This window comes from Polyodon spathula, chromosome 37, assembly GCF_017654505.1.
Source record: "Polyodon spathula isolate WHYD16114869_AA chromosome 37, ASM1765450v1, whole genome shotgun sequence".
Classification (NCBI taxonomy): domain Eukaryota; kingdom Metazoa; phylum Chordata; class Actinopteri; order Acipenseriformes; family Polyodontidae; genus Polyodon; species Polyodon spathula.
In genome coordinates this window covers 4,946,523-4,973,319 of record NC_054570.1, presented here as the reverse complement: position 1 = coordinate 4,973,319, position 26,797 = coordinate 4,946,523, and the positions used below count along the sequence as shown (strand labels likewise).

The following is a 26,797-nucleotide window of genomic DNA, read 5'->3' as shown; positions in this document are numbered from 1 at the left end:
AAGTAATACATTCACAGAAAAACAACATCAATAAAACATAGTTCTGTCTATGTTTCTCATCATGTTGAGTCCAGGGTCTGGCTTATTCTCAGCTGCGTCCCCAGTGGGTTCAAAGCCGTGCTCAGGACACTCGGAATACAGCTGAACTCTCACACAGAGAACAAGCAGGCAGCAGCGAAGACTGAGCCCACACTCCAGGGCTTACATCATGATACACTAGCAAAGGAATTCCATTGCTCATTTCATGAAGCCTCCAAGAGCAATTCTGTAATTGATAGTTTAGAGTTTTATACAGGTTGATTAGTTCTCTTATAAAAAACTATTTAATTAATGTTACAAGATCGACGATTTACTTTGAACACACACACACACTGGACACAAGGAATGTTTCATCAATAGTAGTATTGTATTCACAGCACAAATATTAAACAGAAATCACGAAAGTCAGAAAGTCAATCTCTTTGTTTTCTAAGCATTAAACACAAGTCAAAGCTCTCAGCCTGCGTTAAAGCAGCGAGCAGGGCCAGTGAAATATGACACTGTTTATACCGACACACACTCACACAGCCTAAACTGAAATGGTTCAGACAATCTTACTAATAGTAAATTGTTTAACAAAATAGCAAGTTTACCTTAAAATAAATTTTAAGCTTACAACTTCTTACAACTATGAGGTAGATAGTTACTCCATCAAGTTTCACTAAGTTACTTCACACGCAAGGTGTGCAAACTAAACAATTAACAGTTTAATTGTAGTGAATGTGTTACAATCAATTCATTTAGTTTCATGAGAGGAACTACATTTCCCATCCTCCTACTCATGGGTAAACCCATCTGTTACATGTGAGCAGGAGCATGATGGAAAATGTAGTTCTGAGAGGTCCATGCAGATAGATGGGAAGCCATCTTGAGGCAGGGAATGCAAATTAAAAGTTTAAAAAAGTGGTCAAAACGAAAAAAATCTAATTATTAAAATACACACACACACACAAGGGGCATTCAGAACAGAAAATCCTGAGGGTCTGGAACTAACTCCCCAATAACGTTGTTGAACCTGGGATCCTTCAAGAAGCTGCTTGATGAGATTCTGGGATCAATAAGCTACTAACAACCAAACGAGCAAGATGGGCCGAATGGCCTCCCATCGTTTGTAAACTTGTTGGTAAAGTTAATTCAAACCCAAAACAGCATTTCCTCAAATGCAGAGTTTGCACCACTTGAAATAAAATAAAGGAAAAAGTTAGTTTCAGCTTGTGTCTGCGCTAGTACAATAGCTTAGAGGCCATTCTAGTACGATGAAGATATTCTTAGTTTTCGTTTCTTTTAAACAATTCACTTCTGTTCTCACCCACACTGGTACAGTAATGGTATTTAAAAAACATGATGTGTTATTGGCAGCTTAGTTTAATGTGTTCACAGAAACACGCTTGGCATAAATCCTCACAATATGATGAGTGAGATTAATTTCCAATGCAGTTCATTCTGAAAGAAATGGGTCTGTCTCTTTCAGTTTGACACGCTCCCCTTCTCAGTGTCTCTGGATTCAGGCTGGCTCTCACTCCTGGGGACCCCCTTCATTTACTGCAGGGTGAGAGAGTGAGACAAGGAATCAGGCAGCTCTCTACACACACAAGCAAGCAGGGTGGAGAGGTGAGGGACTGGGAGGGAGGGAGGCTGGCTCCAATATGAATTCGCTGGTGTCTTTTTAGGCTTCCCGACTGACTAAAACTGTCCCCACATTCATTACAGTGATAGGGCTTCTCTCCAGTGTGAATTCGTTGGTGTGTTTTTAGGTTTGCTAACTGATTGAAACTCTCCCCACATTCAGCACAGTTATAAGGCTTCTCTCCATTGTGAATTCGTTGGTGTGTTTTCAGGCTTCCTGACTGACTAAAACTCACCCCACATTCAGAACAGTGATAGGGCTTCTCTCCAGTGTGAATTCGTTGGTGTGTTTTTAGTTTTTCTTTTTCAGTGAAGCTTTTCCCACATTCAACACAGTGATACGGCTTCTCTCCAGTGTGAATGCGTTGGTGTCTTTTTAGACTTCCTGACTCATTGAAGCTCTCCCCACATTCACAACATTGATATGGCTTCTCTCCAGTGTGAAGTCGCTTGTGTCTTTTTAGGCTTCCTGACTGACTAAAACTCTCCCCACATTCACTACAGTGATACGGCTTCTCTCCAGTATGAATTCGCTGGTGTTTTTTTAAGACTCCTAACTCACGGAAGCTTTTCCCACATTCAACACAGTTGTACGGCTTCTCTCCAGTGTGAATGCGTTGGTGTCTACTTAGCTTCCCTGACTCATTGAAGCTTTCCCCACATTCAACACACTGATATGGCTTATCTCCAGTGTGAAGTCGCTGGTGTCTTTTTAGGCTTCCTGACACACTGAAGCTCTCCCCACATTCAGTACAGTGGTGTGGCTTCTCTCCAGTGTGAATTCGCTGGTGTTTTTTTAGGACTCCTAACTCACGGAAGCTCTTTCCACATTCAACACAGTTGTACGGCTTCTCTCCAGTGTGAATTCGCTGGTGTGTTTTTAGGCTTCCTAGTCGGTTGAAGCTCTTCTCACATTCATTACATTGATGTGATCTCTTTGGCCGGGATATGTTTTCTGTATCCTTAAACAATAAGTCAGTAGACTGCTCTTCAATGTGGACAGGCTCCAGTTCAGTCTCTTCCTTAATGTGGACAGGCTCCAGTTCAGTCTCTTCCTTAATGTGGACAGGCTCCAGTTCAGTCTCTTCCTTAATGTGGACAGGCTCCAGTTCAGTCTCTCCTTCTTTAATGTGGACAGGCTCCAGTTCAGTCTCAGTTCAGTCTCTTTAATGTGGACAGGCTCCAGTTCAGTCTCCTCTTTAATGTAGAAAGGATCCAGTTCAGGCATCTCCTGTTTAATGCAAATAGGTACCAATTCCAGAACCTCCTCCTGTTTAATGTAAACACATTCCATCTTTGTTCCTTAGCTTTCACCAAGACAAGGAAGTCCTGAAAACAGAAAATGAAAAATTATTATGATCTGTTCTTTATTGGTGTGTTTACACTTACAACTCAGACTTGAGCTGGCTTAGGTTCGATCAGATTCAAAAGATTCTTAACATTTGAGCCCATTTACACTTGAGCACAGACGCAGGCTGGCTTTGGCCGCGTATGTGCATGATTAGCCCCTGAACTGCAGTGCGTACCCGATGATGTTATATTAACCACCCTTTGTATGAAGACATTCTCCCCCCTAAAACACAAAGGCAGAAGTTTTTAAATCAACAAGCCTGTCATTTGTGTGTTTCTACTTCAAGGTGGTCGTTCCGTGCCAATTAAGATTTTATTTTGCCATCAGAAATGGACTGGAGCATTGAAAACGTGCATATCGGACATTTCATTATTGTCTGTCTTTACACATCAGTATGAAAACTCATCCGATACGTCGAAATATAAACAATAACTCCCATTTATTTTCTTACCCATGAAACATATTCCATGGACACAGAGAAAGAAGGCAGGTGCAGAGCGTTCAGCTTCAGAGCCCCACAGTTGTGGAATGACCTGCCACAATTTGGAAGCGAGGCACCATCTCTTGCTGCTTTTAACCCTTCCGCTCCGGTGAGCATTCCACCTGTTTGAGGTCTGACTGACATAACGTGACTTTCGGCTTGTGTATCAGGATCATTTTACACCAGATTGTTTGATGGGTGTGTAATGTGAAGAAGTTCAACATCAGATAGATCTGGCAACAGAAATACAGTGATTCCCTCCCGACCTGTGAGGGCACCAAGTAGCGAGAACAGAGTACCTTGGACGGGCTGGCCCAACAGTTCTTTCCCCGGGTTCAAGGAAAGTCGGCCAGCTAGAAAGGGGGCAGAACTTCAGTGCATTAACTTATCGACCGGGAAGGGAAACGATGTGGCAGTTGCAGATTGGAGGGGTGGCTGCACTCGTTTACCAAGGGGTCATGTGTGACAGCATAAAAGGGGACGGAGAGACGAAATCTGTTCCCTCACTTTGGTGAGAAAATAACCGGAAGGACCTGTGCAGTATCGTGCTAACTTGTGTTTGTTTTGCTTTGTCTGTAATTGTCGCTTCTTGTATTAATAGACGGCTAACACATTCCGGAGCTGTCGCCAAGGGCCAGCACAAAACCCGGAACAGCACTGCACTATTGTCACACAATAAACTATCACCCACCATGAGCACTACAGCACGCACCCAGGGCTGCCCATTGTGGGAAGGATACTTGTTTGTATTATTTGGGACTGCAAACCCGTTATTTAACCAGTGCACTACGCACTGCTGTGTACTGCTGGGGATCATTATTTGGCCACCAGACCTGGATTGTTAAAAACAAAATACTTCCAACTGGATTACAAATCTGTGTCTGATAAAACACACTGCATCACTCCTGCACCTGCACACTGCAAACCACTTTGCCACAGTCGGTAAGCATTCTTGGTTCTGTAGAGCAATGTAGTCTGCTCTCCGGCAATGCTGCACTTTAAAATCATGGTATATACAGTCATCTAAACCCAAACCAAAGATAATGAAATGCTGTACCTTCTAATAAAAAGGTATTTCTCTTGGCCTGGGGATTCAGTGAAATGCATTTTGATTGGAGAGTCATCTGTGATGTTATCCTATGAATATTTCACAACAGTTAATATTTTGTTGATTTATTTTTGGGTTTCTAAACATTTTGGATGATTTAGGATGATTTCTGGTACGCTTGTACTTGTGATCGCCGAATCTCCCAACATAGCGGAAAAAAAATACTCACTCATCTAGCTTTCTGTCTATCGAACTACTTTCGTTTTGAAAGTATATAAAGCCACCCCTGATTGGTCGTTGAAGCTAGGGATGAAATGATTTTTCCATAGTACGATATATCGCGATTACGAATATTCACGATAATCGTATTGTTAACATTTAATTATTCAATAATCATAGAAAATGTACTCGCTAAACATGGCTGGAAGCAGAACAGATGCTTTTCTCTCCAAATATGGGTAAAATAATCGGTGTGTTCTAGGGCTGCTACGATTAAATCAAAAAAATATTTTAAATGTTGTTAACATTTATTTAAGTTTATTAATGAAACTGCCCTGCCTTGCTATTGACAGTATTTCTGCCGCAGACAAGCAAAAAACAACAACAACAAAAAAATACACCTCGTGTATTCATCGCAGAACGACAGGCTTGTATTCCTGGCAAACAGCCTGTAAATAAATTGTGCAAATTGAAAAAAAAACTGACTGTATATAGTTTGCGCTGCTTTAGCGTTTCAAAATTAATGGTTTATAATGAGTATTTAACAATATTCAATAATGTTAAAAATAAATAAATGATCAGTAATGAAACGCAATTTTGGAGTAAGGATCAGCCAACAGGTATGCAATTTGTGGTAAGCAAATCAATTAATTATTATTATTAGTAGTATTATTATTATCAGGCAGGGATTTCCGCATTGTGTTTGACAGATAATGAAGGTTAGGTGGTACAGTATTAACAAGATGCAATGTGTGATGCTGCAGCTGTCGCTGAATTTAAAAAAAAAGCGTTCTTCTTAAACTCGTGTCTAGTTTATATAGCCTACATTTCAAAGTACTGTAATCTGTTTGGAATAAATATTTAGTATACACTCCTGTAGTATGTAAAACTTGCTAGGTTTGTTGCGAATGTTGTGTTTTGTTTTTCTTTTTCTCTTGACGCTATCCAGGTGTAATTACCCCTCGCATCAGTTGCTGTGCACAAGCTTTTACTAAAAGGCAATGATATTAAAATAATAATGTCACAGGGAGAGGAATGCACTGAAAATGTATGGTGCAATCATCATCGCTATTTACTAGAACGATTATATTTTGTGTGCCCAATTAATCAATTACTATTTTGAGACTTAACTGACAATCCTAGTGTGTACTTTCACTACGAAAAATATATAGCAGGGAAATTCAGTACCATAGGATGCACATCCAATCTGCAGAATGTGGAAAAAGCATAAGGAAAGCAGAAACAAATTCAAAACATGCCCTTCCATACTAAGCACCCGGTGGAGTTAAAACCACATCAGCAATCAACAAGCAAGGTCACTTTAACAATGTTTTTCTAGTGCGACGCCTAATCCCTATACTGTCCTCCGTTCCAAGCTCAAATATCAGTATATAATTTCAATACGTCCATTAAATTGTACATGTTACAGGCTACCATGCCATCAGAAAAACAGACTACCATGGGCAAAGTTGATAACGGTATTGAAATGTGTTTTCTTACATTATAAATGAAATAACTACAAAAAAGGAATAAAAAAATGAATGTGCATAAAGGACATCATGCCCATACTGCTCTATTCCATACTTACAGGTTGTATAGTACAAAATAATTTATTTTGTAGACTATTTGAAAAAGAATTGAGAATATTTAGAGGTATGTGTGTAAAGCAAGTACTTTAAACTGATTGAAAGAAATACAGATGCTTCATATTTTGTAATTATGCACTGTTTTTAAGTACAACCCTAAAACTTAGTCCCAATCGTCACATAATATAATGCTTTACATGCAAATAAACATGTTCCCATCCAACTAACAGCATGATTTTTGAAGCAGGCAGGTAAGTTATTTCCAAGTTCCCTAACAATCCAATTATTGTAAAATGATGTAATTGCTGTCAGCTGCTTTTGTACATGTCAAACTTCTGAAACTTACAGAATCTCATTAAATGAGCATTTTCACCCTTTGCAGGAAATTAAATCACTGTTTTCAGAAACATATCACTAACATGCCTTGTGGCAGGCTGGTGAGTGGATAGAGGCCCAGAGACAGTCTGCAGTTCAAAATTGTTTTTTATTTTATATTAATATTTATTTTGTTATAAATAACACAAAATAAAAGCGCACAAGGGCAAAATAAAGGGATTTAAACACAAAAAAACCAATACAAAAAACAAACTTACAAAAATAAAGGTTTCCAGGCTGGGCAATGCCTTCACTGGATGTAGAATTTACCAATCACAAATCACAAATCACAAAAACCACAAACACCAACCTGCTTCCTCAGCTCCCTCCTCTCAAATGAGAAGCAGAGGCCTCCTTTTATGTCAGGTGGCTGGGCGCTGATTGATCGTTAATTAACCTAATCAACTAATCAACCCCAGCCACCTGAACATAATAAACCCAGGCAGGTAGGGGAAATTAACCCCATCCTTGCCAATTTAAAAAGGGCAGAGCTTTGCTCTGCCACACGCCTATATATAAACATTATTCTTGAAAATGTTTCTTTTATAATGGCTTATTCCACAAGGTTGAGATTAAATGTTGGGGCAATTTACAAAGATACGTATTAAATATAGAACACAGTAAAACATTGCAATCCAAATGCCTAGGGGAGCAGTACCTTCGAAAACAGGAACAATTTATTAAATACCAGCAACAAAGTTAGCACTGCCTGCAGCTGGCATGTTTTGCAGAATGCTTTGATTCAGCTCTGCAGGCAGTGTTCTGCACTAGAACCGCAATGACAGTCTTTAGAACCATTTTAGCTATTAATTTTAATTTCTCATGCATGAGCTTTCTTAAGTGTTACTAAATATTTGAATTAAATACAGATAGAGTGTTACAGCTGCTGAACTGTAACAATGAATAAGTTATAAGCACTTACTCATTAAAACACCAGAGCAGCTTTTTTAACCACATGTTGCAATCAATAAAATAAAGCCAACAATTTAGTCTGGCCTTTGCAATACAATCAAAGTCACTGTGAAAGAACGTATTATAATCCTGCTGAGTGCTTGAAACACTGATGAAAGCCATTCTACACACTGTACATTATTATTATTATTATTAATTAATAATAATAATAATAACGTAAGCTCTCTGCATAAACAATACTAATCATCGGGACTGATGCTTAATGAAAACCAGAGAGCATTTCATTTCAAAACGCAATGAAGTACGGCGTGGATATACTTGATCAAATGGCATGGCAGTATTCTGTCAAAGGTGCTTCTTGCAGGTGACCTGTGGCTGTTTTTTATAATGTTTTGGACCTGGCTTGTTTTGTACAAGAGTGCACTGGGAACATAATCTCCAAGTGGGACTTCATTTTGCAGCTAGCCCTGGAGCTTCGGCAGAAACATTTTGATCAGAGAAGTGCAATCCGGCTTGCAAATGCCCCTCAACCTTAAGCCAGTGCTACGCCCACTGGCACACGGAAGAAAAGACAATGCCAAGTTGCTAAATGCAACAGAAACAACACTTTGGATGTGTGTCCGTTGTGAAAAGGCAGTCTGTGGTACATGCACTGGTAAAGTTGAAAACACTAGTTTACCTACCGAAAACCTGGTTCCATGAAAGAGAAGATGGCCACCAAACATCGTTATGGGATACACTCCTGCCTATTGGTAAGTGTCACCGAGCTCCTATGTCAAAGCTGCCAATAGGCCCCCTTCCCCCAGTGACGTCCTTGGTCCTGCCTCTCGAGGGTACTTAACTGTCACTCAGGGGAAGAATCACCCTCTTTCGCGACGCAACCGTGATGTCGACCGAGCGTCCTTGTGGTTGGTGGCCATCTTCTCTTTCAGGGAACCAGGTTTATGGCAGGTAAACTAATGTTCTCTTAATTCGAAGATGGCCACCAAACATCGTTATGGGAAACGTGTACCAGAGCCGTTGCGAGGGAGAAATGAATGGCAGCATATGAGGGACGTTAAGTCCTGCCTGACCAAGGTCAGCGGCGTGAACGAGCAACCTCGAGGACCCCAATGCGCACAGAAGGCAATGAGGGATCTACCACATTCAGGCGGTAGAACCTGGCAAAGGTATGCGGGGTAGCCCAGCTAGCCACATCGCAAATTTCAGCCATGAAGGCACCTCGGAAGAGGGCCCATGATGTAGCCACACCTCTTCTGGAATGTGAGGCTATCTGCCCAGGTGGGGGTAAGCCAGCACCATCATATGCAGTCAAGACTGTGTTCGCAATCCAATGCGACAGCTGCTGCTTGGAGAGGGGCTGTCCCAGGGTCCGTGTTCCATGGCAGAAGAAAAAGCTGGTCAGATTGACGCAGCGCTCTTGTCCTATCCACATATCATCTCAATGCCCGAACTGGGCAGGGAAGGTTCAACTTTCTATCCTCGTCTGTCGCAAACGGAGGAGGATGGAAGGACTCCAGTTCCACGGACTGATTCACGTGGAAGGCTGTAACCACCTTGGGGAGAAAAGCAGGGTTTGCACGCAACAACTGCTACCAACAACCCAAATACGCATACAGAAGCGATGCACAGATAGAACCTGCAGGTCACTAACCCGCATTGCAGAGGCAATAGCCAAGAGGAAGACTGTCTTCATGGACAGGTGCTTCAACTCGATGGAGTATATAGGCTCAACGGGGCCTGCATGAGAGCCTCCAGTACAATCTCAAGGCTCCATTCGGGGAGAGTGGTCCTCCTAGGAGGGCGCAATCGGTGAGCGCCTCGGAGAAATCGGGTAGCCAAACAATGAGCGCCCGGGGACAGAGAGTCAATGGGGGCATGACAAGCAGAAATAGCCGCTAGGTAAACCTTCAGTGTGGAAGGTGATCTACCAGCCTCAAGCAGATCTTACAGAAACAAGCATGGGACAGAAACCGGTTCCACTTACAGGCATATAGTGACCTAGTGGAATGCGCCCTAGCATTCTGCAGCGTACCCACGACCGTGTCTGAAAGCCCTAAGGCTGAATAGCGGTCCCTTTCAGGGGCCAGACCCATAGCTGGAGCCTGCCCGGCTCCGGGTGCCAAAGTGTGCCTCTCGTCTGACTGAGAAGATCCCAGCCAAGCGGGATTTCCCAGGGCGGGCTGTTGAGTGCCTGGCACAGGGATGAAGGCCAGTTGCTCCTGGGCCTCCTGAAAGTCATCACTACCCTGCGGGTATAAACTGCCCCCATTCGGACTCCTTGACGCAGGTGAGAGGGAATCCTCCACCAGCGCAGAGCTGACGTACACGCGAGACACATTGTCAGCCGACGGTGATTGTTGCATTTGGGATGCAACCTGAACACATTGAGCTAGGTCTGCAGTTGGCGCATGCCTAATAAACACAGCTTGATGGCTGGTACTGCTGCTGCCATCAGACCCAGAAGTTTTTGGAACAAAACAAGTGACACCCTCGATCCCTGCCGAAAAAGAGAGGTGGTGTTGTAAAGCTGCTACCTTGTCGTCCGACAGGTATGCGCACATCCAGCCGGAGCCCCATATACGTTATGCACTACGCTGGGGTCAGCCGACTCTTGGCATTATTGACGATCAGTCCCAACCACACTAGATGCTCCGTCACTAGCACAGTGTGGGCCACCGCTCCCTCCCGCGACTCGGAACAGATCAACCAGTCGTCAAGGTAATTCATCACTCAGACTCCTTGCAAGGGGGCAAAGATAACATCTACGCACTTTCAAAACGTACGGGGAGCTAGGGAGAGGCCGAACGGCAGCATGGAAAACTCGTACGCGTTGCCCTGAAAGGCAAAGCGGAGATATTTCCTGTGCTGTGGACGAATGGGAATGTGAAAATACACATCCCGTTAGTCCACCGTGGTGAACCAGTCACCCGGCCAGACAGACTGGAGTATGTGACTTCGAGTCTGGAACCCCTCCTGCTTTAGAAACTGATTTAGAAACCAAAAGTCCAGGATGGGGTGAAAGCCACCGTCCCACTTCGGTACCAGCGAGTTTCTTAAGTAGAAACCCTCTGAGAGGTGGGATCTAAGAGACGAATGGCGCGCTTGTCCAGCAAGGCTGCCACTTTGGTCTGGAGCACAGAGGCCTGAAGCGTGTCCGTTACGAATGTAGTCGTGACGCCGGGAAAAGGAGGGGGTCCCAAACGAAACTAAAGCGCGTAACCAAATTGTACAGTTGCGACAACCCACACGTCAGAAGTGCACGCACGCCAGTAGTGCAGCTGTTATGCTGAGGCCGCCAGCCTTCAGGGGCCCTGTATGGGGTTGGCTACGGCCAAGTCCACAATGCTGAGGGAGGGTCCTGCCTCTCATCTGAGATGAGGCCTGTACATAAGAAAGTTTACAAACGAGAGAAGGCCATTCGGCCCATCTTGCTCGTTTGGTTGTTTGTAGCTTATTGATCCCAAAATCTCATCAAGCAGCTTCTTGAAGGATCCCAGGGTGTCAGCTTCAACAACATTACTGGGGAGTTGATTCCAGACCCTCACAATTCTCTGTGTAAAAAAGTGCCTCCTATTTTTTGTTCTGAATGCCCCTTTGTCTAATCTCCATTTGTGACCCCTGGTCCTTGTTTCTTTTTTCAGGCTGAAAAAGTCCCTTGGGTCGACATTGTCAACACCTTTTAGAATTTTGAATGCTTGAATTAGGTCGCTACGTAGTCGTCTTTGTTCAAGACTGAACAGATTCAATTCTTTTAGCCTGTCTGCATATGACATGCCTTTTAAGCCCGGAATAATTCTGGTCGCTCTTCTTTGCACTCTTTCTAGAGCAGCAATATCTTTTTAATAGCGAGGTGACCAGAACAGCACACAATATTCAAGATGAGGTCTTACTAGTGCATTGTACAGTTTTAACATTACTTCCCTTGATTTAAATTCAACACTTTTCACAATGTATCTGAGCATCTTGTTAGCCTTTTTTATAGCTTCCCGACGTTGTCTAGATGAAGACATTTCTGAGTCAACAAAAACTCCTAGGTTTTTTCATAGATTCCTTCTCCAATTTCAGTATCTCCCATATGATATTTATAATGTACATTTTTATTTCCTGCGTGCAGTACCTTACACTTTTCTCTATTAAATGTCATTTGCCATGTGTCTGCCCAGTTCTGAATCTTGCCTAGATCATTTTGAATGACCTTTGCTGCTACAACAGTGTTTGCCACTCCTCCTACTTTTGTGTCGTCTGCAATTTTAACAAGTTTGCTTACTATACCAGAATCTAAATCATTAATGTAGGCAGCGCCAAAGGTTACCTGGCGGGGATGTGGGAACTGGCACAGTCTGGGTGACCGTTTGTGGCTGCCGGCTGCTTGAGCTCACCCAAGCCGGAGCAGGGGGAGGGAGTAACGCAGCTACCTGCCTCGACACCTCGCGTTCCCAAAGACTCTGCTGAAGGATCTGACCCTGCAGGCCGGAGATCTGGAGCAACGTGTGCGACAGAAGTTACAGTTCCATGGCCACCGGCTCTGGTAGCGGGGCATCACGCCAAATTCCATCCAGGTATACAATGAGCATGCGGGATGTGTTTGGTAGGCGGGTACTTTGGGCTCCCGCCACATAGGCTCTACGAACATGTGTTATTCTTCACTGCAGGTTAGGGCACATGGGGTCCTTGGGCATACCTCCCACCGGTGGCGCCTTAACCAAAGCCGCAATGGTGCAGTCCACAGGGGGAAACCCAACCAGGCCCAGCTTCTCCGCCCCTTGCAGCGAGGCCAGAGAAGAACTATGTCGCTATTGCGCCGGCGCTGTGGCTAGGTGGTTCCAAGAGGAACGCACTTCCTCCATGAAATCAGGGAACGCTGGGAACGGTTGAGCTCGGGGAGCCACGTCATGCGGTCGGAAGATGGAACGGCGTGGCTCTGTTTGTGCTGTCCTGCCTCGGAACTAGGGGTCGTATCAGCCTGAAATTCAGGCTCTGCATCAACCTCCACATCCTGAGGAAACGTGGACTCACCCCACGAGGCAGCGATGGAAAGCGTGTCGTCGTCTGAGCAAAGAGCCCAGTCAATCCGCTCGCCCTGTACTCCCCCGGAGGGGTCAGGGGGCGGCACAGAGATTGTGACCGGCTCAGGGATTGGGGGACCGCCACACAGGGGTCCACGGCTGAACCTTAACCCGAAAAACTCAACAACGGGAACAAGGCAAGCCTGGTCCCATGGAGTACAGTGCTCTCCGAAGTAAGAAGGGGTGAAAACACACACAATTCTTAACAATAACACTTACCGTTGCTAAGACGGACAGATAGAAAGAAGCAGTCTGACACACGGAGCGCACAGGTGCTGAAAGTCAGAAATAGAATAAAAAGGCTACAATTTTTTAAACTACTGATTCTGGGAAAGTGGCGATTATAAGACAGGGCTCAATGCAACATAGAGGTCTTACCTTACCAGTGTGAGAAGCGAAAGAGGATGATTCTTCCCCTGCGTGACGGTTAAGTACCCTCGGGAGGCGGGACCGAGGACGTCACTGGGGGAAAGGGGACTATTGGCAGCTTTGACATAGGAACTCAGTGACACCTACCAGTAGGCACGAGTGTATCCCATAACAATGTTTGGTGGCCATCTTCGAATTGAAAGGGAAGCATGTTTTCTGTGTGGATTGCACTAATTCGACAGCTGTCATGTCGATTGTAATGTTATATTTTTGTTTTATTCTATTTTTATAACTAGTTATTTTTGGTAATTTTGTATGTGCATACAACTTTCTACACCTGTTTACACAGTAGTTTATTGTGTAATGTTTATTTTATTAAAGTTTTTCATATTTACCTATATGTGCTCTTTCTGGAAAAAATGTATACACAGTGTTTTTGCTGTGCAAATGATATATATGATGTTCATGAATAAAAAATGTAAGTTGTACCCGATTGTTTGTTTTTCATATCAAAGCCATTTTAAAATAGACGCCAAATGAACCACTGCGGTGGTTGTAACCAGTCAGAAATTTCTGTGGCTTTTACATCCTCACTCGCCCCTTGAGAACACTCTTCTCCCAACAAGCAAAGCTGCAGGCTTTTATATTCTGACCGAGGGGTTAACTAGCTATTAATGACCTTATTACCCCTCGGCCACCGTCTGCACGAGTTTAATAAGGATGCATGGCTGGCTGTCAGCGAGTTAAACAACCAGTAGGTGTTCAGTCACGCATCCTCACAAGGTTTTTAAAACATATACACAAAAAATAACAATGATGTTGGCTTTTCATCCTCACCGCAAACAATATTAATACAAATAACACTCCGCACGGAGACTTGGCTCTTCTTTTTCCCTCTACAACAAAAATTACTTTATTTGCAGCAGGCTTTTTATGGCAAAAAATTCAGTGTATAAAATACCTTATTGACAGTCTTTAAGTGCACCGATAAAGATTTTCTTGGCTGATACAGATAGCCGATGGTTCTCTATGCATATCAGCCGATACAGATTACAGATGCATGAAAGCTACTGTAAACTACCAGCACCAGACATAGGGCCTATATTTAAACTATTTTACAATTCTGAATGTTAACGTGAACAGATATCGTTTACTTCTTGTATTCATGACAACAACGAGCACAATGTTTACTTGCTGCATTTCCTTTCAGAAAATGAATACAAATAACATAGCATGATATTGTGAGCTTGACAGCAACGTATACATTTGTTTTACAACACAGTAACACAAAAATATCATTTTGCATACTAGTAAAAATATCCAATGTGACATTAACTTGTAGAGGCACTTGCTGTCTAGCACGGTGTATCATAACCTCTACCTGTACTGTACAGTAGTAAAGAAATGATTCTGATGGTGCCCTTTAGTGATTACAATGAATATTTAGCTTGTGCATGATAAGACATGGGATTACTTTCAATCTCATCAAACTGACTACCAGTCACGCCCAGAACGCTAATCTGGGCACTTACTATAAAGAAAGGGTCAACATTTTTATTCCACAACATACATTTTAAAAAGTTAGCTTTGCAGACAAGTTTGAACAAAATATAATGTAGTATACAACTTTTATATAAACTTTACCAAGAAAATGTTACTGCAGGTATTGATTTGAGGCATCTCTGTGTGCAGAGCAATAACTTGCATAGTATTGCTGATTTAGGAAAGTCACAAATGAATCATGGAAAAGATCGAGTAAAATACATTTAAAAGCAAGTCAACAGCCCTTTTTAATCTGTGACAATAACAGAGATTAACTGTACTGTAATGAGCATTCTTGTACTAAACTATCAGCCTTTCAGATATGTTTCTGTAATATTAAGAGCAAATATAATAACAATAAACAAAGCATTGCACACAATTACAATCCTGCCAAGTAACACATTGACTCTGACACACTCAGTTACAAGCAGACAATATAGAGTGAGTATGAAGCTGATTGAAGTTGAATGAAAAGAAAGAGACGCTTACTTCAGGTATTGTCAGTGGGGTGTGCAGCAGGCTCTAGTGCTCTAGTCACTCGCTCGGACCGCCTCGTCAGTGAATGTGACCTTTCTTCAGCTGAGAACCGTTAGCAGCCACTCCACATCTCAAAATGTGTTAGTCTAGTTCAAGGAGAACAGAGGTCTTGTTTGTAATTATAATATATAATTCATGTGTTTGCTTTGTTTCGCTTACACAGGTGTATACAGCACTATGAGATTACAAGAATACAGGTTAAGTTACTGTGAAAGAAGCCGTTCAAGGGGAGGGGACAATTTCACCCCCAGGTGATCAAGGAAGTGCAACACTGTCTGAAAGCAAGGCTTGTAAACTGGTTTATTTTAACCTTGTCTAGCACCAGATATCCTGTAGCAAAATAAAAACGTGTTTCTTTCACGCAGTAATATTAAAAACACCGTGTGAGGCTCCAAAGCGAGTTTGGAATCGAGGTCTCCCTCTGTGTTTTAAATGATACCAGCAGAATAAAACTAGTAAAGGAAAGACTGATACACTTCATTGAAAGTATGTTTAAAAATGATTTCATTAAAAGGACAGAAAGCCGGTTTCCCAGGCGTGTTCAGTGTCAAACAATATGATCTGCAGTATTCACGTTTTGGAAAGCGCTCCTATTACCATCATTACGATAAAAATTCCCGATCTCTAATCTCTAAATTCCACGCGGTCTCACGAACAGAAAAAAAAAAGAAAAAAGAAAAACACGCACAAAAACAACCCGGCCCTTTCAAAACAATACAAGATGACAGCTTTCTGTAGTTTAAAACACACTGTGTACCTCAACAAGCACTCGCTCACCTCCTCTCCGCTCCCCCTCAGTGTCTGAGCGGCTCTGCCTCCCACAGAACAGGGAGGCGCTGCGGAACCACGAATATACCAATCCCAAAATACACGCTGTGCAGAGCGGTGTGCCAATTCACCGAGTATGGACCGCAAGGGAATTGCGATACTGGCGATCCTTTAAAGAATAAATACTTTTTTTGACATCGTAAAGGAGCTGTTTGTAGCTCATGCAGTTTTTCCAGCTAATTTCATTTGAATTCAGGTAACCCCCTCCCCCTGGCAGTTGGTATAGTTCCAGACCAGCGGGTTTCAAACTGGGGAAAAATCCGGTAATGGCGGACAAAGGATTGGTATTTATTGACCAGCCACGCTGTAGTCCTTCGCCACTTAGCAATGGCATTAGCGATGCTGAATCTGCTTTCAAATAAAGGCACAGCCGCACTGGTGCGCGTTTCCTTTCTGAAAAGCGAGGCTCGCTATGAGCTCCTAGCCGGCTGCTGACTGAGGGCGCGTTGAGCGCACGCTGGGCTCCGTTATATATTTAAACAGCAGCGCGGTGGCGAAAAACAAAAAGAAATGTGTCGTATTTACTGGGCGCGTTTGCTTTCTGGAGTTTAAATGTTCCGTGTTTGTAGTTTAGTTTAATCAGTTCGGTGTGTTTTATCTAAGTTTGTGTTTTTAAATAGCAGTATTATTGATTTTAGCAGGCAGCCGTGCTGTCCTACTTAGTGAAATCACTGCGCTGCAGCGACATTCGTTGATTTAACACACTAGAACGGCGGATTAAAACTACACAAAAACTGATTAAGCAACTAATAATAATGTTTTTACTTTAGCCTCGCGGATTAAAAAAAAATAATAATAATAATAATAATAATAATAATAATAATAATAATAATAATTAATCCCTAACTCGTGGATTGGGAAGTGTCTGAAATTGGATTCCCTGCTCCTATTGAGTGTGTTCATATCATACAGCGAGAGCCCATCAACAAGCTGCCTGGCAGCTGATTAACATGAACAGGCGACCGCGCTAAACACTAACATGGAAGCATTTTGCTAATAGTCATTTTTCACTGCATGATATAAATGTCACCTTTCTACTTTAATCAAATTTAGTTTTTGGAAATATTCACTTCAAAACAAATGTGCTTATTCTGGCTGGATTCGATACTGCTCAAGACACGCACAGCATTTTAAGTGTTAAACCGTAACATTCAAGTTAAATAAACAAAACAAACAAAAAAAAACCCACACATATGTAATGTGTTAGTTAATATTCACATAGTTCTGCATGCTACCAGATTTTTTTAAAAAAACAGATGACTGTATTTGTAATTTTAAATAGTTTTTATGCAAAATGCCCCGTCTGTTTTCCGTCATTGGCTGAACTCTAGCACCTCCTCCATCCCTGTGCCTTCCGAGCCAGCAAATCGAGTCCTATTTATTTATTTATTTAATGACTCGCTTAAATACTTTTGTATCTTGAAGTCCTATTCGTTAATTTTCAAATATAGAATAACATGCCCTTGTCTAGGGGCTGCATTTTACTAATTAGGGTGTAGTTTACTGAAATCTGTGATAAAAAGCAAGCACATCCATCACATTGGTAGGTAAGCATTTTATATATATATATATAATAAGTAAACATTAGTAAGTACGTAAGCCTAGTAATTAGAAAATACATTTTTTTTCTGTTTTCATAAATAGAAGAACATCAAAAAAGTTTACAAACGAGAGGAGGCCATTCGGCCCATCTTGCTTGTTTGGTTGTTAGTAGCTTATTGATCCCAGAATCTCATCAAGCAGCTTCTTGAAGGATCTCAGGGTGTCAGCTTCAACAACATTACTGGGGAGTTGATTCCAGACCCTCACAATTCTCTGTGTAAAAAAGTGCCTTCTATTTTCTGTTCTGAATGCCCCTTTTGTCTAATCTCCATTTGTGAAAGTTGCAAGTTGTTCAGTGATCCACGACATTCAATTAGATATAATTGATTTGCTGTTAAATGATAATAGAAAATATAATAAACTGACCAGGCATGTCAGCTGATGTTATGGTAATGTCATGTGTCTTAAACAAATATTGGTAACAGAATAACAAGGATGGTTACTCTAAATTAAATTATTAATTTACCAGCTGGTAAGACTATTGTAGTTAAAACACAGCCTGGAAGACAGGTTCACATTGGGTGTTTATATTGCGCACATGCATGGCAGGCCGGTTTGTAATGGGCACATGCCTGGCAGGCCGGGTTGTAATGGGCACATGCCTGGCAGGCCGGTTTGTAATGGGCACATGCCTGGCAGGCCGGTTTGTAATGGGCACATGCCTGGCAGGCCGGTTTGTAATGGGCACATGCCTGGCAGGCCGGTTTGTAATGGGCACATGCCTGGCAGGCCGGTTTGTAATGGGCACATGCCTGGCAGGCCGGTTTGTAATGGGCACATGCCTGGCAGGCCGGTTTGTAATGGGCACATGCCTGGCAGGCCGGTTTGTAATGGGCACATGCCTGGCAGGCCGGTTTGTAATGGGCACATGCCTGGCAGGCCGGTTTGTAATGGGCACATGCCTGGCAGGCCGGTTTGTAATGGGCACATGCCTGGCAGGCCGGTTTGTAATGGGCACATGCCTGGCAGGCCGGTTTGTAATGGGCACATGCCTGGCAGGCCGGTTTGTAATGGGCACATGCCTGGCAGGCCGGTTTGTAATGGGCACATGCCTGGCAGGCTGGTTTGCCTGATTGAAAAAAAAAAAAAAAATGATATTTTGTCAGGTTACTGAATAGGTTCATGGAAAGAGCCACTGTCATAGTTTGTAGAAAATGTTATATAGCAAAATGTGTTGGTATGACTATCAGTAAAGTATCTGATTTTTTTAATTTTTTTTTTTAACAACTTAACACTTTAAAATGTAAACTCCGCAATAAATATGGACAGCACCGTGGCACATATGTTTTAAAGTGTTATAAAAAAAAAAAGAGATACTTTACTGATAGTCATACCACCACATTAGGATGTGTGTCAGGATGTTAACAATGAAAGAGAAAAAATGAGATACTTTACTGATGGAGTTGGACTAACACATTAGACCATATACCAACATTTTCTACAACCTATGCTAGTGGCTCTTTAAAGCAGGTAACGTAATGTTATTTACAAGTAAGGTGGTGTATTTTTTTCCTTCAGTGAAAAATTGTGCTAAAAATGCTCATTCTACATCAGCAACCCCTGATGCTTCTTCAGAAAGTGACACTGCTTCCCCACTGCCACAGGCATGCCCTCCTTCCTCCAGCACAGTCGCTGTGTCAGTTCAGCATCCACCTGTATCACGCGCTTTGCCTCGCCCAGCTGTAATACCCAACAGCATGGATACACCACAAGTATTTGCTGAAGTTGAGAGCATTCTCCCTCATTTGTTCAGCAAGAGAAAGAAAAGGTAATATAACATAAATAAACAGATTCATGTGATATTGGAACATTCCAGAATTTAAGTATTCTCAAGCTCATTCCAAAGGCTTAATGCAGAATTGAATTAATTCTGAATTAAGTAAATACCTTTTTATAGTTTAATTAAATTTACATTTGTGTATCAATTTTGCAATGTTGCCCATATTTTGTATCTTATTATTTATATATAATAATATAATATAATAATATAATTATTATAATATAATTATTTCTAGATAAGAATAAAGAGTGAGCTTAAAAAGCAGATTGAAGAGACAGTCAGCGTTAGTCCTGGCCCAACAACCACTGTAACTTCCCTGTGTTCCAAACTGAGTGAGGGTAAGTTAGTAAATGCCCAGTGCAAGGTCAACACACTAAAACATTGATATATGGTATCAATTAGTAGTATAACACATTGTACAATATATAGACCACTGCATTCAATAGCTTCAAAATACCTTATCTCAATATTATATAGTGTGGGTAGCCTTGTTTTTAAAACCTAACAACCTAATTATTTGTTTCCATTCTAAGTTGTCTTGCATTCATTCACCAGCTTAAGTCAAATGTAACATGCAAACAGTAAACGTTAAATTTATCATTAAATAAATCAAGTATTTGTGAATATAGAAAAATGTAACGTCAGTCTTATTGTACATTGAATGTTGATTGTTACTAGTGTGATTTAGTAGTGGACATCGGCAAGCTGGCAGTAAGGATGATTCCTTTTGACAGGATCGCAGTTTTGGAGGGCTCGATTCTAAACAAAGATGTTGCCATTGGAAAGCTTCATGAATTTAAGTATGTTTCTTTACAGTTTTACACTAGTGATGAAAAACACAGCTGTAGTCTTACCAAAATGTATTTACATTTTTTAAAAACTTGTAACCAAAACGTTAAATTACATCAGATCTGTAACAAAAATATACACTGTGAATATGAAATATAGAAAAAAGTAAACTCAGACCAAAACATTTCCCATGTACAAAACAAGTTAGAAAGAGGGATCAGCCAGAGAAAGACATGATTCAAATGTGCGAAATTGTACAAATAAATAAAAATCAAGTGTAACAAGGATGAGGCACAGCGGAGGCACAGACACAGCTTATAATACTGTATACTTAAACAAACAAAAACGGCACAAGGGCCAAACAAAACATCCCAGGGTGTCAGCGTCAACAACATTACTGGGGAGTTGATTCCAGACCCTCACGATTCTTTGTGTAAAAAAGTGCCTCCTATTTTCTGTTCTGAATGCCCCTTTGTCTAATCTCCATTTGTGACCCCTGGTCCTTGTTTCTTTTTTCAGGTCGAAAAAGTCCCTTGGGTCGACACTGTCAATACCTTTTAGAATTTTTAATGCTTAAACTATATTTTACCTCTCCAGTTGTTTATGCATGGCACTCATTTTGTGGAAGCACAGTTGTATCATATTAAATATACCAAAGTGTAGACCTTTGTCCTTACCCACTGCTCCCCTCACCAATCTTCTCCTTCTTACCTCCAATCTCTCATCTCTCCCTATATCCCCTTTCCGTTCCTCCTCTGCAGGCTTACTGGTCATGCCTTCCCTCAAGTGCTCTACTGCCCGTGCTTGTTCCTTTTCCTCTCTTGCTCCCCAGTGGTAGAATCGGCTGCCTGTGAGTATCAGGATGACATTGCCACTTTCCAACGTCTCCTCAAAACGCATCTAGATTACACTTGTAGATCCTGTAAAATCATGTCTGTACTGTCCAATTTATTGCTGGCATGTTTCTCTATGTTCTATTACCGGCAATGATATAATCTTTTTTATCTTGAAAATGTGATTTCAGTTGCCTGCAATGTTATTTGAGTGTATTTTTATTATTTTATATATATATATATTTTCAAATCTTTCCCTTTTTTCACCCAATTTTTAAAGGCCAGTCACTAGTCAACTCAGAGGATCACACAACTCTCCCCACCCCAAACCCCTCCAGGAGGGAAGGCAGCCTGCTCCCTATGACAAATGCCTGCCACGTCTGCAATTTTTCCACATTGCCGGTCTAGAGCACGCACCCCCGCAGCTTTCATATCGTTCGGAGGAGTCAATATATACAGTAGCTATGGAATGCTGATGCCCCAACCCTGCAGGCCACAAGGGGTCGCACATGTGCAGTCCTCTCAATAAATCCCAGCTGACTTTGAGCTCTCCCAACCCCGGTGGCACTTGGCCAATTGTGCACTGCCCTCTGGGCGCACCCAGCTGGCAATGGCACAAGCAGGATTTGCACTCTGCCTTTACCCGCTATGCAACTTGTGAGCCACAAAGTATTATTTTTAAAGTGTAAAGATACACCTCTAAACTTCTAAATAGACTTGCAGATTTTCTCAGGATGCTTTATTGTGTTGGGCGTCTCAATATCTTTTGTTTTTATTTGCATCCCATTACAAGATGTAATGTTGTTGGGAACTAAAAACAATCCTCATTAAATATTGGGAAAATCAGTGTCAGACTAAAAGCAACTTACATAAAACCACATGACTGGTTTATTGAGTATTGCAGTAAGAATTGTGTTATTCATTCTTTTAAAATATATGTATAGAAATATTTTCTTCCCCCCTCAATGGCAGGGAAACCATCAAGAATACAACAGACCAAATTAAAGAAAGTGCTACAGACTTTGATATAGCTACTCATAGACTGGGCTTTCAGATGCTTGATGTTTACAGTTCTGTACTTTAGAAAGGTACTGATTCCCAAAATGAAAAACTGGAGAATGTGTAGTTTTAGATGACACTGAATAAGGCATCCTTTGTATATATGTTCACTATTTTTAAAAAAAGGCTTGTTCAAAACATGAAGAACATGTCTAAGCAAACACTTCAAATAGCATTTTATGTAAGGCATTTTCTTTTTTATTTGTATGTTTCACAGACATATACAACCTCTAAAATATATATTTAAAAATGTACCATACAATACATAGAGGTGCTGTACAGCATCTCATATCTATAACTTCTTGCTTTATTTGTTTATGGTTTATTTATTGGCAGTATTAAGATATAAAACAGCACATGCATGCTTCAGCAGACTGATGCAGAGCAATAAAAAGTACTGTATAGAAGAACCCCCCCTGCCCACCTTTCAGCTGTACCAACACCCTGACATGTTCCCTCTTTGACAGAAATTCAGCTCAGGCTTAGATTTTTATGTTAACAATTTGCTTTTACACTCCTCGCTACTTAAACATTGCACTTTCTATTTACTACAATTTATATTGTACAACTTCTATTTACAAAGTGTTACAGTAATGCACATTTAAGTGTTATTTAAGTCTAATCTGATTAAGAGGGAAAAGGGAGACGTACCATAAGATATAATCGACCAACTTGGCCAGAATACAATCCTCAGCAATTAGAACTGTGCAACATATATTTTATTTTTGATAACGTGCTGCCACTATACATATAAATAGCTATTTCACTCTTACTTTTCCTTGAAGAGACCTTTGAGGTCCTTAACAGCTGTAATTAACCTTTATACTTAGTCCAGTTTTGTGTGCATTCTGTAATTAAAAAATAAAGGCATGGGCTCATAACAGCACATGTTCAGCTAGATTTTAGTATCGGATTCTTTGCTCTGCTACTAATTATTCCTTTTCTAAAGGAACAGACAAATTTGGAATCAGGTCTATGGGTATATAAAGCTCGATTTAAGGGGTTCTTTGAGCTGATTTGAATGCATGTCTTTAGCATGGCTTCTTGCTCTTTCAATGCGTTTTCTGCAAGCCTGCAGCCTTATTTTTATTTTATTGCTGGCCATGCTATACTGTCCTAACGCTAGTTGGTGTGCACATTTTACTACAACATTCAACTCTGCAGATTCCTTATAATCACTGCTGTCACACCACTCCTTTAAGTCTGAAATCATCTTCTTTACACACTGTTTATTGTGTGATTGACAATTTGCTGTGGTATTTGCAAAGCAGTCAGTTACTTCTTGGTTAGCGTTCAGTGTACCAATTAACTCAGATAGTCTTAGTCACATATTTCTCCAAGACTATTGGCAGGACAGGTACACTGTTGGTTTTGCACATGTACTACTCCAGCCCTACCAGCACAATGTACAATGAAATGTTTTCCATCCCACTCATAGCAACGCTGTTCAGTTAGTGAACTGGCTAATTCTTTGCAAATTCCATCCATATCAGTCCCCTGTTCTTTGCACATCATTTATGCAAACTCAATATGCTTGCACAAATTACCCCTTTCAGAAACGGCACATTCACATTTCATGCTAATTAAATCCACAGCATAACATTTTGCTTTACCTGCTTCTGAAGGCACTGTGCAATGGCCACCTGATTTGTAAACAAAATTATTTTGAAGGCCTTTGTTCTTCATACGAAATGCAGATTCTGCAGAAATCCTCTGAGCACCATGAAGATCTTCCAGATACTTGGACCTTATTTTAGACAGAATACAATTAGTAGAGCAGTATTCTGTATTATTCACATGCTAAGAAACTTATGGGTTGTGTAAATTATATACACAACAAAAAAAAAATGCATTTAACTGTGGTACACCGTCTCCTTATTTATACAGATACTGAAATAAATGCACTTAATAACAACTTTATATTCTAGAAAATGACAAATATAAAGTACAATGTATTTACTTTTTGAAATTCAACACTAATTTGCAACACTAGACCACATAAAAATGCTGGTATTGGAAATGTTACACAAGCCTGTAGTAAGTGACCCCCTTGGTATGAAGTAGTAGAAGTAGTTAATCAACTCGTCTGCATAACCATGAGGAAACTGATACTTCATGTTATCAGCAATTCAACTTGGCTGACCACAACAACTCCCTGCCTCCTCAGGAGGGATGAGACAAAGCATGCACCCTCCGATACAAGCACTCTCAAAGCCATGTGCTATTTTTCGCACTACAAGCCCAGAACGCCCACCCCCTAGTGTACACATTATTTGGAGGAGTTGATGCAGCTGGAAATGCCAACACCCTGAACCTGTAGGCGCCAGGTCAGTTGTGCGCCGCCCTCTCAGAACTCCTGGCCAAAGCTGGCAATGGCAGAGGCAGGATTCGAGAAGAGTCTGTCTCTTGCCTATAGTGCTGCAACTTGTTTTTGGTTTAATCACTGTTTTTACATAATGCATACCTCTCAACAAGGTTGTTAGTTTCACTGTCTTGGTGGTAAACTCCTCCAAAATTGGCCCACACGTCTGCATTTCAAAACCAATGATCCTGTAGATACTGTGAAGTTATTGACCCACCAGTTTCTCTGTCTATTTTGACAATCACTTCCTTTGACATCTTTTCAAACTCGGCAGCCTAAAATGAATAAAAATAAATAAAATGCTAACAGAAAGACATGCATACCAAGTAATTTCTTTCAACAAACACACATTTGTCAATGTACAAATTCTATTAAAAAGATGGGTAGTTTAATTATGGTAAATGGATTATCCATGAATGAACAATAATATGTCAATTTGTGGTGAGAAGGAAATTAAAAAACAAAACTTTGATCTCAAGACTAGCACCTTATGACATTTGATAATGTGGAAGAAAAAAAAATGCTGTACAGTATTGTATTAAGGCAATCATAGACCTAACCACTTCATTTTTTGCAGACAGATTCTGACTGCATCCTCCGTCACGTCAGACAATCCATCTATGTACCGCCTTTAAAAAACAAAAAATTAAACGTTGATAATTATCACTGTCTAAGTCTGTTAGAAAGTACTGTAGCACATTGTCTTTTTTGTTTTCTTTCTAAATTGTAACTTGTACACTGATTTTTTAAAACATACTGTATATTAGTTTTTTAATTAGTTTTGAATTTGCTATGTATCTTGGAGTGTGTAATATTGTACATGTAACAGATTTTTTGTTCGCCTTGGATGAAGGTGTCAGCTAAATTATATAATGATTTATTATTATGATCAAGTATAATCAAATCTAAGTATGAAGACACATGGAAAATGCAATTGGAATGAACAGTTTTCTGACTCTGCTACTTTGTTTCATTTTTGTTAGATCACATTAAGGAACAAATGTTTTTATTTTTTATCAATCAGATTGTCATTCAATAACCTTCAGACTTAGGAGATACCAGATTTGTACCATAAAATCTTTTTTTATTTTATAATGCACCCAAGTTTGCATTCTGTCATTGTGCCAAAAGCTTGTTGGAGGAAGCAGATATTTTTCTGAATATATAAGGCAGGGGTAGACAACCCTGGTTCTGAAGTGCCACAGACCAGTGGTTCCCAACCCTGGTCCTGGAGGACCCCCTACCCTGCTAGTTTTTGTTCCAACCGAGCTTTCAATTACTTAATTGAACTAATAATTTGCCTAATCAGAGCCTTTTAATTATTTTAAACAGTTGGGGTTCCAAGTTAAGCACAACATTGTATAAGGAACTTGAATTCTCCAACTTTTTATAAGTTACGTGATTTCATAAGTTCAATTTAAACAAATTATTACTTAAATTAAGGGTTCAGTTAAGTAACTGAGAGCTCGTTGGAACAAAGACCAGCAGGGTAGGGGGTCCTCCAGGACCAGGGTTGGGAAGCACTGCCACAAACACTTCAGTTTTTTTGTTTACCCCAAGACCCTTAATAAATGAATTGATTCATTGATTAGCTTAATTTATCAGAATTACCATCTGTTCCAGGGATTTAATAATTGATGATTAAGAGATACCTACAAACTCTGCAGGATTGTGGCTCTCCAGGAACAGGGTTGCCTACCTCTGATATAAGGCTTAAGACCTCGTATGTGAACTCTACATTATGGATATAAATACCCACTCTCAAAATACTTTTGTACTAATTGTAATTGAAATCAGTAGGTTATCTGTAGACAGATTTAAGTAATTAGACATGGAGGGTCGATTGCACTGTACTACAGTTAGTCCACTTGATTCATCTAACTAGTGCAGGACTAGCTAACCCTGGTCCTGGAGAGCCACAGGGTCTTCTGGTTTTTGTTTTAACCGAGCCCTTGATAACTTAATTGTCAATTAATTGGTCTTAATTGGTCAAAATTCCCATGGGTGCCAGTTGATTAGTGTTTGATGATTTAGAGAGACCTATAAACCCTGCAGGATTGTGGCTGTCCAGTACCATGGTTGGCCACCCCTGAACTAGTGGAATAAGGAGGTTTAGTCCATGTGCTTGGACTACAGTTAGTATTGTACACCTTTAAACCTAATAGCAGCGTACTAAGTGAAATTATCAGCTAAATCGGACTCAACAATATCCCAATTGCAGCGTACCAAATCAGATGCGAGATGATCCTGCTCTGCTGGACTAACTTAGTACTAGGAACTGATACAGCTCTATTAAGCTGTCCTTTTCTTAATTCTACTCTGATAATGTAGATCAAATGTTGCATTTCAATTGTGTAAATATAAAATTATATCTAAAAGCGCAAATAAGT

The 26,797-nt window shown here is 40.9% G+C and overlaps 1 protein-coding gene across 1 annotated transcript in view; it reads right to left on the bottom strand.

The window, feature by feature from the left end:
* Positions 1 to 26,797, bottom strand: part of LOC121304187 (gastrula zinc finger protein XlCGF26.1-like) — a 54,524-nt gene that overhangs the window by 10,524 nt on the left and 17,203 nt on the right. Inside the window, exons 4-5 of the mRNA XM_041235155.1 lie at positions 22,819 to 22,823; positions 1,686 to 2,598 (exon numbers count right to left, since the gene is read on the bottom strand). Coding sequence (XP_041091089.1) covers positions 1,686 to 2,598; positions 22,819 to 22,823 — 918 coding nt within the window. The remainder of the gene's footprint in view (positions 1 to 1,685; positions 2,599 to 22,818; positions 22,824 to 26,797) is intronic.